The following is a 16,615-nucleotide window of genomic DNA, read 5'->3' on the forward strand; positions in this document are numbered from 1 at the left end:
TACCTGGAAAAACTCAGCAGGTCTGACAGCATCTGCGGAGAGGAACACAGTTAACGTTTCAAGTCCGAATGACTCTTCAACAGAACTAAGGAAAAATAGGAAAGAGGTGAAATATAAGCTGGTTTAAGGGGGGGTGGGACAGGTACAGCTGGATAGAGGGCCAGTGATAGGTGGAGATTGCCAAAAGATGTTCCTCTGACATGTCTTCCTTAACCGAGGTTTTCCACCCACGGTGGTTGACAGGGCCCTCAACCGTGTACGGCCCATCTCTCGCACATCCGCCCTCACACCTTCCTCTCCCTTCCAGAAACATGATAGGGTCCCCCTTGTCCTCACTTATTACCCCACCAGCAACCACATTCAAAGGATCATCCTCCGCCATTTCTGCCAACTTCAGCATGATGCCACCACCAAACACATCTTCCCTTCACCCCCCCCGGCGGCATTCCGCAAGGATCGTTCCCTCTGGGACATCCTGGTCCACTCCTCCATCACCCCCGACACCTCAACCCCCTCCCACGGCACCTTCCCATGCAACCGCAGAAGGTGCAACACCTGCCCCTTTACTTCCCCTCTCCTCACCGTCCAAGGGCCCAAACACTCCTTTCAAGTGAAGCAGCATTTCACTTGCACTTCCCTCAATTTAGTCTACTGCATTCGCTGCTCCCAATGCGGTTTTCTCTACATTGGAGAGACCAAACGTAGACTGGATGACCGCTTTGCGGAAGCATGACCCAGACCTCCCTGTCACTTGCCATTTCAACACTCCACCCTGCTCTCATGCCCACATGTCCGTCCTTGGTCTGCTGCAATGTTCCAGTGAAGCTCAACGCAAACTGGAGGAACAGCACCTCATCTTCCGACTAGGCACTTTACAGCCTTCTGCACTGAATATTGAGTTCAACAATTTTAGATCATGAACTCTCTCCTCCAGCCCCAACCCCTTTTCCGATCCCCCTTTTTTCCAATAATTTATATAGATTTTTCTTTTCCCACCTATTTCCATTATTTTTAAATGTATTTGCATCCATTGTTTTATCTCTGCCTTTTAGCCTATTTCGATCCCTTCCCCCCCACCCCACCCCACCCCCACTAGGACTATCTGTACCTTGCTCATCCTGCTTTCTACCTATTAGCACATTCCTTAGATAATATCACCACCTTCAACACCTTTGTCATTTTGTCTATGACATCTTTTGGCTATCTCCACCTATCACTGGCCCTTTATCCAGCTCTACCTGTCCCACCCCCCCTTAAACCAGCTTATATTTCACCTCTCTTCTATTTTCGGATCATACGGACTTGAAACGTTAACTGTGTTCCTCTCCGCAGATGCTGTCAGACCTGCTGAGTTTTTCCAGGTATTTTTATTTTTGTTTTGGATTTCCAGCATCCGCAGTTTTTTGCTTTTATTTACATGTCAATATTGTTTTGCTGCTTTCAAATTTTCAGAGTATTCAGAATAGTCTGGTTTTACTTACATTGCTTCTGTAAGTGCATTTTGTAAAGATGGGTTTGTTCACCTCAGGACAAAGGAGATTGAGGGAAGACTAGATAATATTACAAAAGGTTTAGACAAGGTAGACAAAGAAAAACTTGTCCTATTAACTGATGATACAAGAACTAAGGGACACAAGTTTAAGGTTTTGGGCAAGAGACCCGATGGGATATGAGAAGGAACTTTTTTTACGCAGTATTAATAACTTGAAACTCACTGCCTATGAAGGTGGGAGAAGCATAGACAATGAATAATTTCAAAAGAAAACTGGATAGGCACTGGAGGGAAACACACTTGGAGGGCTATAGGGACAGAGTGGGGGAATGGGACTGACTCGATTGCTCTAGCGAGCTGGCATGGATTTGATGGACTGAATGGCCTCCCTCTGTGCTGTAATGACTTTGACTTTATAACAAAGCATCTGAAATGGCCAAGTAAGCCACACTATCAGCAGCTCAAGGCATCACCTTCCCAGGGCAAATAAGGATGAGCAATATATGCCAGCCTTTCTAGTGGGATCTACATCTTTAGACTGTTTTTTTCAAAAGCTGGTGATGATCCCAGCCTTCAGGGCTGCCGCTAAACTAACCAACTGCTCCGCACATGATTCTCCTTAGAGCCCATCAACCTATGCTGGTGATGAAGAAAAATGAACATTTCAGGCATGTGTGTTCCTGGAAACCAGGGTCATATAAAAAAAGGTTCCAGACAATGTGTCAACTCCTTTAATCAATGAAACAAGTAAAGCTGAACAAGACTTTTTTTTAAATTTGCAGAAATGGCAGGGATTCACTTCCCTGCATTAGGAGAGTAATCGTGTAGCAGGGTTATTAGAATGTAATTTTTTTTTTTTGCAAGGCTTTCTTTTAAATTACCAGGTATTTGAACCGCATGTTGATTGGATTATTAAACACTGAAGTTCTTGCATTTCTGGCTTGTCAGATGTTGGGTCTGAGTCACTGGTAAATGCATTGAAAGCTTGTTGGATTGTGGACTCATATTTTATTGGGTGAGTGACTGTAGATTTTATGACAGGCTTTTAAATTACCAGCTGTGGGGCTTTTAGCCACAAAGCGCTCCAGAATGAGACAGGTCCCTGTTTGCTTTTCTTTCCACTATGCAATTTGCTTTTGTCGCAGTAACCCCTTCTTCATTCCTTGATGAATCTTGGAGTCCAATTTCCCTGTAAAACACAAAACACAAAACAGATCAAACAAGAAGTACAATATACAAAAGCAAAATGTTTCATATGCTAAAATCTGATATAAAATCTACGGAGAGAGAAAAAGGATCACTGTTTCAAGTTGATGGTTATGGTTGACGTGCACCACAGAATTTTCACCTTATTTTGCAAACGCAAAGGACTGCTCATAATATTCCAAGAAACGGGCTAATGTTTTTCCTGATATTTAATTGAGGTTACATGTAGGCATTGAAGATGGCAATTATCTCCAATGGCTCATTTATATGCTTCAAACATACCAAAAATGGGGGCTATTTTTTATTCATTCATGGGATGTGGGGGGGTCGCTGGCTGAGCCAGCATTTATTGCCCATCCCTAATTGCCCTCGAGAAGGTGCTGGCGAGCTGCCTTGTTGAACCGCTACAGACCCTGTGATGTAGGTATGCCCACAGTGCTAATAGGGAGGGGGGGTTTCCAGGATTTTAACCCAGCGACAGTGAAGGAACGGTGATATATTTCCAAGTCAGGATGGTGAGTGACTTTTGAACGGCTTGCCGAGATGGGACTGTACAATTTGTTCATTAAGTTATTTAGGATTGCTATTCTTACTTGAGTGCAAATAACTATGGTTAACAAATGGTTTCTGTATTCTATCAAATTGGCTCTGCAGCATCAAAATCTCCTTTTTCCTTCATTACTATTAATTACAATTTCCAGGGCACTATTTCGAAGAACAGGGGAGTTAGTTTCAGTGTCCTGGTCAATATTCATTCTTTAATAAACATCACTAAACTTATTGCTGTGTGCAAATTGGCTTCTGTATTTCTTACATCGTTACAGTGATTACACTTCAAAATTCCTTCATTGGTTGTAAAGTGCTTTGGGATGTCCTAAGATTGTGAAGGACAAATTGAAGTGCATGGAGTGACATTTGTGTTTTTCTCCCTTTATTCTTTATTATCTTTTTTTGCTGATCTCAAGGCAGAGTTGTGCAGAAATTTGTGTGTCGCGAGGCAACTTTCATAGCATTGGAATCCTTACTCTCCTTAAGACACACAACACACAACTATTAGAACTGACCTGCACAAAGACATGATGTGGCCAATCCCCCTTTGACGGTCCTTGTTGGGTGGAATCATACACTCATTAAGAATGGTATTCCATACTTGTCAGCCAATCAACATGATTTCAAGCATTCTGTGACTCTGCTTATTGCTTACATCTGCAGCAGAATCCTTAGAACAGTTTTCTCCTTGACTTGTTAACATAAAGAATGATTGTTAGCTCAAAGGGGCTTTACCCCCTACACTGTACTGAGTTCCAACGTGTATACATTCCAGGCATTTAATAGATCCTCGCCTTGCCAGGGGGGTTGGGGAGGGTGGGGTTAAATATGTACATAAATCAATCTGGTATAGAGTAGCAGCCAGAAGCAAAGATGCTTCATCACCGTGCAAATAAGTAGCTGGGGAAAGGGAAGGTGAGGAAGGAAATTAATACTACATTGAAACAAAATTCTATTTCAGAGCTAATGAAAACTGACATCCAGTACCTATCCATAAGAACAATCCTCTTGCTGGATAGCCAATTTGCTGGCTTCGATCTCTGGTTTCAAATGCAATGTTACACTTTTACCCAGCGAGTGACTCAGCATCCTAAAAAAACATTAGTGCTGAGCACTTCCAGCTACTTTAGTGAAACAGAGAATATTTCTTCATTTGCATTATTGCACAAGCAGGTTGTGAAATCTTGTGTATTTTTGCACTCATCATGCACACACATGGATAAACAACTCTATTTTGGGATGTGTACACAGTGGAGTTCCCAATGATTAATAGCTTGTGAAAGGGGCTCGAAGGCTACACAACACACAAGCAGCAGGACTATATATTTTTTTCTCCTTTGAGGGGTGAAATCTAATGACACATCCACAATCAAACAGCAAAACGACGTTTCAAAGAGAGTGCTGATTTTTGTAAAGGTGTTGGATTTCTGCATCAATTAGCAGGACATTTCCTGAAGTTAGTGACACAAATTGAGAACACGGTAAATTGGCAGGATTCCAAGGAAAGTACTAGGAAAATGCATCAGTTCTTTTCCTGACAAAAAAAATCTTGCCAGAAAGAGGTTTCAACTGCAGAATCTTGTCTATTTTTCTCTTCAACACACCACCCCCCCCACCCCCACCCCCCTTCCCCGCCAAATCCTGCACTTCCAACCATTTGTCAATTAATGCCTCTCAGAGCATAGCCTTGTTACACAGCGATTACAGCATTTCTCCAGCGGCAACAGGGAAAAGATCAACAACCCCAAAGAGTATTGTATCAGCTTTGGCATCTCTAGGAACCATGATCTTTGGTGAATGTACAAGAGAAATAAACCATACAGTCAGTTCCTGTAAAATCCACAGCTTGTTTACCATAGAATTTGAGTCACCAATCACGAGCTGTCATTTTATAAGGCCTATAGTAAAAAGGAAATGATTTTTTTTTAGGGGGAATATTGAAAAATTTCTTTGAGTTGAATTTTACATTCCCCCTGCCCAGCAGGTTTGTTGGTGGAGGGTGACCATAAAATTCTTTTCCACTGGGCTCCCACCTGCCCCAACCTCTCTAATTTTACAATGAGGCCTAGCCTGGTCTGCCTTTGCACAAATTGAGGCCCTTAAGTGGTTGATTAACAACCATTTCCCGCCCAGCCTCAATTTTCAGGCTGGCGGGGGGAGTTCAGGGGCAGGGAGGAACCCGAAAAGTGACCCTGCGCAGGCCTCAGGTGGGAGGATGGGGAAGAAGTGCCTCCATCAACAGCCTCCTTTCAACATTGGGGTCCCTCCTACAAGGTTGCCCTCCCGCTCCACCGCAGGTGCATCCTCCTCCCCTGGCCTCTCCACCAATACCCCTACCTCCCTCTGCCCACTCCCTGGGCCTCACCTCCTCTCCCTGCCCTCCAAACTTACCTGGCCCTGGGCTCCCAGGACATAGAATCTGGGGGCTGCTTGCAGTCTCAGTACTATCCACTGGCACTGCTGGGACTATAGAGCTGCCAGCCAATCAAATTGGCCGCTACATCTCTGAGACAGCACTTCCTCCCCATTGAGGGGCAGAAGTCCCGCTTCCAGCTAATGAGTGCTTGTTGGAGCATTAAATAGCTGCAGGGCAGACAGTACTGGCGGTGAGGCGTTCACTGCCAACTCCTCAGTTAGCAGAAAGGGAAACGCCGCCATCCTAAAAACTCCTGCCCCTTGTGGTAATTTATTTGGGGGTGGGCACGAGGGGAAAACAAGAAAGACTTGCATTTATCTAGTGCCTTTCAAGACCACAGGACATTCCAAAGCACTTCATAGCTATTGAAGAACTTTTGAAGTATAGTCACTGTTGTTACGTAGGAAATGAGTCAGTTAATTTGGGCACAGCAAACTCCCAGAAACACTATTGAGGTAACGACCAGACTATAGCCAGACTTGCTCTTCTTCGAAATAGTGCCTTGGGATCTTTTTTATTCATCTGACTGAGCGGGCAGGAGCTCGGTTTAATGTCCAATGTGAAAGACGGCATCTCCAACAGAGTGGCACTCCCTCAGTCCTGCACTGGAGTGTCAGCCTTGATTTTTGTGCTCAAGCCCTGGAGCGAGACTTGAACTAACAACCTTTTGACTCAGAGGAAAAATGTCACCAACTGAACTATAGCAGACATGTGAGCATAGTTTTGAAGCAGCTTCAGAGAACATCATGTGTGAGATAATTCTAGAATTTGTATATCTACAATAAAAGGTGGAACCTAGGAATAAAAACTCATAACTAGCCAACAGAGCCAAATACCCATGCATGAATTTAATGTTACAACCCGTAATTATATGTTTACAATCCCCAGGTCCCTGAAGTACAGGAATCGTTTATGTTCTGCACATTTTTGATAAATTACATCCATACTAATCACTATACAATTCAAAACTATCAGAAATTTACTAGCTACTTGCAAATTAATCAATCAGCACAAGGTCTATTGCCTTCTTCTGGGTGCCTATTTTAGTATTCTGTGGAAAACAAAGTACGCAGTACGAGTTGCAGATAATCTTAGTGAGGTTTGACAAAGCAGTGACCTCAATGGCTTAGATGACAATTATAAATAAACCACTCGAGCTTTGTCTTTTCTTGATGAAATTATAGCTCAGCCCACCACTCCTAACTATCCACTTCACCATACATTTGCATGCAGATACAGGAAACATATCAACCATCATCACCAAAAATTAATTGGCCACTTATCTCGTTCACTTGTTGTAACAATTGGCTGCTGCATTTGCCATCCGAAGTGACTATTTCAAAGGTAATCTGTTGGTTGTGAAACACATATACCCTGAGAGTGACGAGACCTCCATAAATGCAACTTATTTTTCTTGTTACAAGGCAATTACAAACAAGGTTCATTTGTCTAGTCTATGATGCTATGTTATATCCAATTGGCTCCTTTTCTAGTTTCCTCTGCCCTCAGTACTCTACCTGGGAGTCAATTCTATTCCAAGATTCCCATGGCTTTTTCAATTTCTACTTCACAAAAAAAGATGAGGATTTATACCGCACCTTTCATGACCTCAGGATGTCCCAAAGCACTTTAAAAACCAATGAAGTTCCCCTCCAAGCCACTCACCATCCTGACTTGGAAATATAATCGCTGTTCCTTCACTGTCGCTGGGTCAAAATCCTGGAACCCAGTCCCTAAAATCACTGTGGGTGGACTACACCATATGGAATGCAGCGGTTCAAGAAGGCAGCTCACCACCACCTTCTCAAGGACAACTAGGGATGGGCAATAAATGCTGGCCCAGCCAGTGACGCCCACATCCCATAAATGAATAAAAAAAGGGAGTGCTTTGAAATGCAGTCACTGTTTTTAGGATTTGACTATTGTATTCATAGGTTGCTTCTGTCGCCCACTTTTCCTTTCCATGTGCAGTACTTCACATTCTTCAGTGTTAAATTATATGTCCTCTTTTACCGCCCACTTACATATTTTGTTTAATTGATTCCAGAAATTTCAGGGCTACTCCCTCCTGTTCCACCTCCCCTCCTAGTTTGGCACCATTTGCAAACTTGATCACTTTGTACTGCGTTCAAGCCCCAACCATTGAAATAAATTAGCAGATTGAGTGCTTTCAATATTAATTAGGCAGGTGTAAAGTCATTTAATACTGCCTTTAGGGAACGGTAGCTGCCTTTGGGATGTTCGACCTCTTAAATGAAAACGTTGGGGGTCAAGTGCAGCTGTTAAGGGGAAATCATAGAGAGTTTTCATGGAAGTCAGCTCGACAATGAACTCCAAAACTATTTAAAGTAAACATGCATGGAAAAGCTATTATCTCAGTGCATATTGCACAAATTCTGCCATTCATCAGCTCTTGTGATGGTCACTGTACACTTCCAGATCCTGTTGCACGCGGAATAGTTTTCACCAAGCATTGAGCTCCAGCAACTAAATCAGTTGGACTTCTGTGCAAACAAGACTTCTTGTTTCAGATTATTTTTGGTTTGCTTTTGGTTGCAGTCAGGACAGATTCCCATAAAAAAGACTTGCATTTATATTGCATTCTTTACAACCTCTGGACATCCCAAAATCACTGATGTAAAGTAGGAAAGACAGAAGCTAGTTTGCGCACAGCAAGCCCCCACAAAAAGCAATGTGATAATAAGAACATAAGAAATAGGGGCAGGAATAGGCCATTCGGCCCCTCCAAACCCACATCGCCATTCAATAAGGTCAGAACTGATCATCTACCTCAGATCCACCTTAATGCCAGATAATCTGTTTTAGTGATATTGATCGAGATAAATATTGGCCAGAAGCCCAGGGATAACTCCACTGCTCTTATTTAAATAGTGCCACGGGATCTTTTATGTCTCAGGGTCTTGAGCCTAAAAATCCAAGCTGACACTTCAGTATTGGAAATTCAGGTGGTGGGGGACTCCCCTTTATTTGGGTATGTCCAAGCTATAAGTGACTTCATCATCTTCTGTGGGTCCTCTTATGACTGAAGAGTCTGATTCAGGATTGGCATGGACATCCTCAGAACTGGCAGATCATGTTATTGGTGCGCGGGGGAACTTCTGCAGCTGTGCCACCTCTGGTGTTACTTTGAGGTCATTGGATGTTGCGAGTATGACATGGGTGGTGTTAGGAAGCCTTTTAAATGCAGTTAAATAATTCATTGCGATTCAGGCTCAAGTGTGTTGTCCAAATGCCAGTTTATTATTCAGACACCTATAGTAATAATAACTATTATTTACAATAGATTCATACAACCCGGTTTCTTGAAGACCCAAGGTGATCAAACTTGCTGTCTGTAGATGTTGGATTTCTGATTGTCCCGTAAGTTTGCCCTTAGAGGGGCTGGTCCTTGACATTTTGTATACCCTTTCTTTGAGAGTTATGAATGTATACCGAAGCGAGCTTCTTCTCGCCCAACCTCCAGGCTTAACATAATGGCTGTCTTGATGGTTGAACTGGTCAGTAGTTAATATTACAAAGGGAACAGGCTGACCTAGACAATTTCAAATAGTTAAGTGATCCTGCTTAGGTATTTCCATTGTTTTGGCTAATCCCCGATTCTCGCACCTGATGTGGGATGTAGCCAACACGTCTGCTATAGTTTTTACTTCTATTGTTCTCACCAAAACTGATGTTAACACAAAATTCAAATTCTGATAATCACATTGCGATGCGATTAACTATAGGACTTTGGCAAATTCTAACAATGGTCCTCGAAGCATAATGAATCAAATTTCAGTGCTTTCCTCCACCTGGGCCAGTTGGCTGCAGTGTTTTCCCAAGAGAAGCGGTCTGCAATGCAGAAGTTTGTAAGGGTCTTTTTTCAGGTGTCTGTGTGTCATTTATACTGACTGCCTTGATGCCTTCAGAAGAGACTTTAAACCGAAGAGCGGTCTGCCTCATCTGAAGGCCTCACCTGAAAAATAGCACCTGACACTGAAGAAGCACCTGCCTGGAATTATTGCACTCATGATTCCAGAGCAGGGCTTGAACACACAACCTTCTGACACAGGAGTGAGTGTGCTATCCGCACAGCCAGAGCCAGCTCCTTCAATTTCTTTTAGCAAACAAAAGCAAATTGTGTTTAAGTTGGCTTCTGACAGCTTTATGATGCTTCAGGAGCAGTAAAGCAGAAAGTTCAGTTGGCCAATCTGATAATGATCAACGTGACAGGCCAGAGTTATCCCACTGAAGCAACCGCACGTAGCAAATAACTCACATGGAAAATAAGCAAACAAAAAATAATCTGAAACAAAGAGTCTTGTTTGCACAGAAGTGCAACTGATTTAGTTCTAGCTAAATTGCTAATACCACTCTTTTCTGTGGAATTGCCAAAACTCTCAAAATTGAAGCCATCATTCCTCACAATAACCATGAATATCAGGGCAGTTATGCAGAGTGACTGGAGAAGCTCAGACTGTTCTCCTTATAGAAGAGATGGGGAGATTTAATAGTGGTGTTCAAATTATCAAAGGGTTTTGATGGAGTCAATAGGCAGAACCTGCTCCCACAGTAATGAGAGGACACAAAGATAAGGTAATTAGCAAAAGAACTGTGTGGGGTAGCCAGGGGACAAAGAGGAATTTTTTTTTTTAATACAGTGAGTTATAATCTGGAATGCATTACCTAAAAGGGGGTGGAATTAAATTCAATACTAACTTTCAACAAGCAATTTGATGTACACCCCAAAGGAAAGGTTTGCAGAGCAATGGGGGAAGAATAGGGAGGTGGGATAATTAGAAAGCTTTTTAGAAAGAACCAGCAAAGGCAGAATGGACCGAATTTCTCAATGATTTTCAATTTGACTTGCACACTGCTTGCTTTATCCTCCATGTAGCAAAGGTCAATAATTTCCTCCACTCAGTGCTGTGCCCAGTTGCTTAAGGTAAGTTCCAAAGTGCTTTGCAATAGTGCCTTGTTCATTGGTACAATTTTAAGTGGCGAAGTTACAATTGTTTAAAAGTTATATCATCCTGTTCTGCTGAACTATAACTTTTGTTTGTAACCTTTAGTAGGTTCGGCAATACCAACGCCCCTGTTCAAGAAGGGAGGGAGACAAAAACAAGGACATATAGGCCAGTCAGCCTAACATCTGTCTTTAGGAAAATGGTAGAGTCCATTATTAAGAAAGAAATATGACATTTAGAAAAGCTTAATGCAATCAAACAGAGTCAACATGGTTTTGAGAAGGGGAAATAATGTTTGACAAATTTGCTAGGGTTCTTTGAGGATATAACAAGCAGAGTTGATAAAGGGGAGCTGGTAGATGTAGTGTATTTGGATTTCCAGAAGGCATGCGATAAGGTGCCACACAAAAGTTACTGCACAAGATAGGAGCTCACAGTATTGGGGGTAATGAATCAGCATAGATTGAGGATTGGTTAACACACAGAAGACAGAGTCAGGATTAATGGGTCTTTTTCAGGTTGGAAAGATGTAACTAGTGGAGTGCCACAAGGATCAGTCCTAGGGCCTCAATTATTTACTATCTATATTAATGACTTGGGGGAGAGGACAGAGTGTAATGTGTCCAAATTTGCTGACGATACAAAAATAGATGGGAGGGCATGTTGTGATGAGGACATAAGGAATCTGCAAGAGGATGTAGATAGGTTGAGTGAGTGGGCAAAAACTTGGTGGATGGAGTTTAATGTAGGAAAGTGTGAGATCATGAACTTTGGTAGCAAAAATCAAAAGGCAGACTATTATTTAAATGGAGAGAGACTCCAAAAAAGTGCAGCACAGAGGGATCTGGGTGTTCTTGTGCACGAAGCACAAAAGGTTAGCATGCAGATGCAGCAAGTAATTAAGAAGGCAAATGGAATTTTGGCCTGTATTGCTAGGGGGTTGGAGTTTAAAAATAGGGAAGCCTTGTTACAACTGTACAGGGTGTTGGTGAGGCCGCAGCTGGAGTACTGTGTCCAGTTTTGGTCCCTATATTTAAGAAAGGATATACTGGATTGGAGGCAGTTCAAAGAGATTCACTAGGCTGATTTCTGGGATGAAAGGGTTGACTTATCAAGAACAGCTAAACAGGTTAGGCCTTTATTCATTAGAGTTTAGAAGAATGAGGGGTGATCTTGTTGAAACGTACAAGACTCTGAAGGGGCTTGACAGAGTAGATATTGAGAAGATGTTTCCACTAGTGGGGGAATCTCAAATTAAGAGACAGTTACAGAATAAGGGGACGCTCATTTAAAACTGAGATGTGAAGGAATTTCTTCCCTCAGAGGGTAGTGAATGTCTGGAATTCTCTACCCAGAGAGTTGTGGAGGCTAGATCATTGAAAGTATTTAAAAAGGAGGTAGATAGGTTTTTGAAATATCGGGGAGTTGAGGGTTATGAGGAGCTGGCACGAAAGAGGAGTGAGGCCTGGGTCAGATCAGCTAAGATCTTATTGAATGGCAGGGAAAGCTCAAGGGGCTGAATGGCTTACTCCTGCTCCTATTTCTTATGTTCTTATGAAGCAACACATGAAGCACCAGTGCACTGACCTGGTCACAAAGCCAAGACAACAACTCTTTAAACTAAGGGCCCTGTCCCAAGTAGTTCTACATTGTGTCAAACTTAAAGGAAACGGCACTTTAAAGTTTTGGTGAAGTTGTCCAGGTAATTGACTTTAAATGGAACGTTTTAGGGTCACTGAACTGGCTGAAGATTACAAACAAATTCACTATAATGCTGCTTGTTTATTTCATTCTAAAGTTCCTCCGAATATTGCTGGAAGTGTGAATTTTTTTCTCCGTATTCGTAAGCCTGTGTAACAGGAGTCAGTGGTTTAAAACTCCTGTCAAACTCATCTGTGACACACTGACAAGCTATGTCACTAGACCAGCTAACACTTCTGTTTTTAATACATGAATGACGCTCAAAGTCTATGTCATTTCAGCTGCTTATATGCAAATCTGTAGACATGATAATTTTCAACTCCATGCACTCTATCAAAATTAGGGATTCCTCTCCTGCTATTTATGACTGGTGTAATTCAAATTTAAAATAGAGAGTGAACAATTGTGCATGTTAGTGAGCAATAGCAATCCACAAATGAAACATCCTAACTTCCAATCTAATTATTCTATTAAAGAAAGGATTTTACAAGGCTATTACAAGAGCCTCAGATGAGATAGACCTGATCTGTCAGGGATCAAATAGTCGTTGTGAATGAGGCATTAATTGTCCGGACAGAGATGAGAAATGTTAACTCATAATCCAACAAACACAACTCTTCCAGTTAAGGGAGAGGCTACATTCTCTCCTACATTTGATTTCTCACATTGTAACAAATTTATAGATCACTAAATTAGGAGAAAACGCTACACAGGTCTGATCTTGGGTGATCCAGTGGATTACTGGCAATTTGTCACCAGGGGATCTAATCCAGGTTTAAAGGAAACCCAGATTAACAGATTAGAAAATTGGCAAATTTGGCTCAAGTGCAAATCTTTACAACCTGGTTCAGGGAAGCACAGGGAAGTGAAAGCGTGGGGCTGAGTAAAGAGAGTTTATTCATATTGTAAATAACCATGTTATACTAGAACTGGGAATGTCCATAAAAGGGAAAATGCTCCATTTTCCAGTGTTAAATCAAAAATTAGCAACAAAACAATTAAATAAAAGAGCATTTTGATCCTATAAACCTCTTCTCTGGAGACAAAGTTCTCTTGAAAATTGAGTCTTACATGATGGCCCCCAAGGATAAGCACTGTGTGCCTGAGTGTGAGTACAGCAATGCTGCTGCAAAGGGGGCTGGTGCAAGTGCAGCTCCACTCAGTTTTTGATCTGCAGCACCACTCGGCCGGAGAAGCGGGGGCACGGGCGCCGGGTGGAGGACAGCAACTACTGGAGGAGCTGGGGGCTGCCATGTTTCCTCACTATAGCAAGCTGATCTGGGGGGACAGAGGAAGAAAGTAAAGATACAAATAGAAATGGAGTAAATGTACCCAAGTACACCCCAGAAAAGACTTTTTAAAAACATGAATTGTGATGTTAATGAGACTTAAATTTGCAGCTGGTGGTTCCAGCTACATTGGGCACATGTCAGCAAATCCCTCCTATTTATATCTTGCTTTTCCTTTGGTAATGTAACAACTTCTCTCTTCTTTACAGCATTCTTGTCTCTTCGACATTCACAGAGCCAGGGGAGAAGCTGTCTCTCTTTTTGAACCTGTTACCATGGAGAGTGTAAGATGGCTAACCTCACAACAAACCTCCCCCCACCCCCACTCTCTCCTTCATGAAGAAATGCCAAGCATGGGAGCCGGGTCATGACTTCCCCAAAGCTGTGATTAGCAAATGTCTTGTTGTGTGAGGAAGTGGGAAATGGTTAGCATCAATCCTACCAATGCATGGGGCTAACATTTCATTTCCCACATGCCACACCACTTCAGCATCCTCCATATGTACAGACTCGTATTCAAGTGTATCACCAAAGTCAGAACAGCTCAAGCAGAATTATGTTCTTGTGCTTACAAAGCATAATCATGACAACACATGGAATTTTAAAAATAAACAAGATGTGTGAAAGGATCCATTTGTGCTCTATTATAATTCTAAGCAATCAGTCACACATCAGTGAGTCAAATCTGTTGGGGAAGACAGGAATGCTGACATTCTGTGAATGAAGTCGCATGACTGATTCTTGGAATTAGTTTTGTTTAATGCTCCTGAGTGCAGCAAGATCGTAAAAAAGCCAAGGTTCCTCAGGTGAAGTTAGGCTGTAATAAAAACAGTGCGATTCATTTCAACGGCAACGTCGGTAGCCGTGGGTTGCAAGGTAACAGAGGGAGAATGGAGTGAGGTTTGGAAGACCTCAACACCCACCACACAGTAAATGCAGCAGGGTCAGCTTCTACCATGTGCCTCTAAAGCAGACATTCTGAACAGCGTTGTAGTATGCCACTAAGGTCATGACCAGCTGTTGTCTGCCAATCTTCCCCGACCTTGTCCTTGGCAAACGGGAAGCTCTTTCTGTCTGCTGACCACATTCATTGTTTAGCAACAATATTTTTCCTTGCTATGGCAAACACAAACTCCCTTCTGTGACAAACCTTTTGTCAGGTTACCAATTTTTGTTGTTTAGCTCAGAATATTTGGCCCAAATGTGCAGTGCAGCTTTGACAAGCAACACCACAGGTTGGAAGGATGTAGATTCACATTCAAATTACACTACATATGAAGATCCCTGATCTTAACCACAGCACTGTCGGGAAACATGACACATCTTCACAGGAGGGACGGAGATCAGGCAAGGGCAGGGGGTGCACAGTGGGGAAGCAGAGGGGGTTAGATAAACTTGGTTGAAGCTGCATACCACGGAGTAGTTAATCTTTGAACAGCAACACTTGCAAGGAGCAGGTCACTCAACTCCTCATGGATGCTGCATAGAGACCCTAAGCACAAGAATGTAGCAACAGGAGGAGGCCATTCAGCCCCTCATGCTGGGCCCATCATTCAATTAGATCACAGCCAATGTGTATCTTAACACCAAACACCCATCTTGAATACCCTTGCCTAACAAAAATCTATCAATCTTTTTCAAATTTTCAATTGATCCCCAGACTCAATAGCTTTTGGGTTTTTTTGGGGGGGTTGGGGGGTGGGGGGCGGTGGTGAGGAAGAAGTGTTTGTTTAATGTCCCTGAGTGCAGTGGGTTCATAAAAAAGCCAAGGTTCCTCAGATAAAGTTAGGCTGTAATAGCTCTGAAGAACAGTCATACGGACTCGAAACGTTAACCCCATTTCTCTCTCCATAGATTCTACCAGATGCACTGAGTTTTTCCAGCATTTTCTGTTTTTATTTTGGATTTCCAGCATCCGCAGTATTTTTCTTTTATTTTGAAAAAGTGTCTCCTGACATCACCCCTGAATTGTAAGGCTGAGCCCCCTTATTCTGTTCTCACCCTACCAGGGAAGAGAGTTTCTCGTCATCAACCCTATTAACTCCTATAATCATCTTAAACAACTCAATTAGATCACCCCTTAATCTTATAAAATAAACAAAATACAAGCCCTGTCTAAGCAACCTGTCCTCATTGATGCACTGCAGCAACTCACCAAGGCTCCTTCAACAGCACCTTCCAAATCCACAACCTCTACCACCTAGAAGGACAAGGGCAGCTGTTGCATGGGAACTCCACCCCACCACCTGCAAGTTTCCCTTGTGTTGAACCTGATGGCCAAAATAACTGCTGAACCAGAGGGCCAAAATAATTGTGTCGAACCAGAGGGCCAAAATAATTGTGTTGAACCAGAGGGCCAAAATAATTGTGTTGAACCAGAGGGCCAGAATAATTGCGCTGAACCAGAGGGCCAAAATAATTGTGTTAAACCAGAGGAACAAAATAATTGCGTTGAACCAGAGGGCCAGAATAATTGCGTTGAACCAGAGGGCCAGAATAATTGCGTTGAACCAGAGGGCCAAAATAATTGTGCTGAACCAGAGGGCCAGAATAATTGCGTTGAACCAGAGGGCCAAAATAATTGCGCTGAACCAGAGGGCCAAAATAATTGTGCTGAACCAGAGGGCCAGAATAATTGTGTTGAACCAGAGGGCCAAAATAATTGCGCTGAACCAGAGGGCCAGAATAATTGTGTTGAACCAGAGGGCCAAAATAATTGCGCTGAGCCAGAGGGCCAAAATAATTGTGTTGAACCAGAGGGCCAAAATAATTGCGTTGAACCAGAGGGCCAAAATAATTGCGTTGAACCAGAGGGCCAGAATAATTGTGTTGAACCAGAGGGCCAGAATAATTGTGTTGAACCAGAGGGCCAGAATAATTGTGTTGAACCAGAGGGCCAGAATAATTGTGTTGAACCAGAGGGCCAGAATAATTGTGTTGAACCAGAGGGCCAGAATAATTGTGTTGAACCAGAGGGCCAGAATAAATGCGTTGA

General features: G+C 42.6%; 1 protein-coding gene across 1 annotated transcript in view; it reads right to left on the reverse strand.

The window, feature by feature from the left end:
* Window positions 1-2,210: 2,210 nt before the first annotated feature.
* Window positions 2,211-16,615, reverse strand: part of trip4 (thyroid hormone receptor interactor 4) — a 128,313-nt gene continuing 113,908 nt past the window's right edge. The window contains exon 13 of the mRNA XM_078532552.1: window positions 2,211-2,681. Within this exon, the coding sequence (XP_078388678.1) occupies window positions 2,614-2,681 (68 nt within the window). The 3' untranslated portion in view covers window positions 2,211-2,613. The remainder of the gene's footprint in view (window positions 2,682-16,615) is intronic.

The sequence above is a fragment of the Cetorhinus maximus genome, chromosome 30 (genome assembly GCF_964194155.1).
Source record: "Cetorhinus maximus chromosome 30, sCetMax3.hap1.1, whole genome shotgun sequence".
Classification (NCBI taxonomy): domain Eukaryota; kingdom Metazoa; phylum Chordata; class Chondrichthyes; order Lamniformes; family Cetorhinidae; genus Cetorhinus; species Cetorhinus maximus.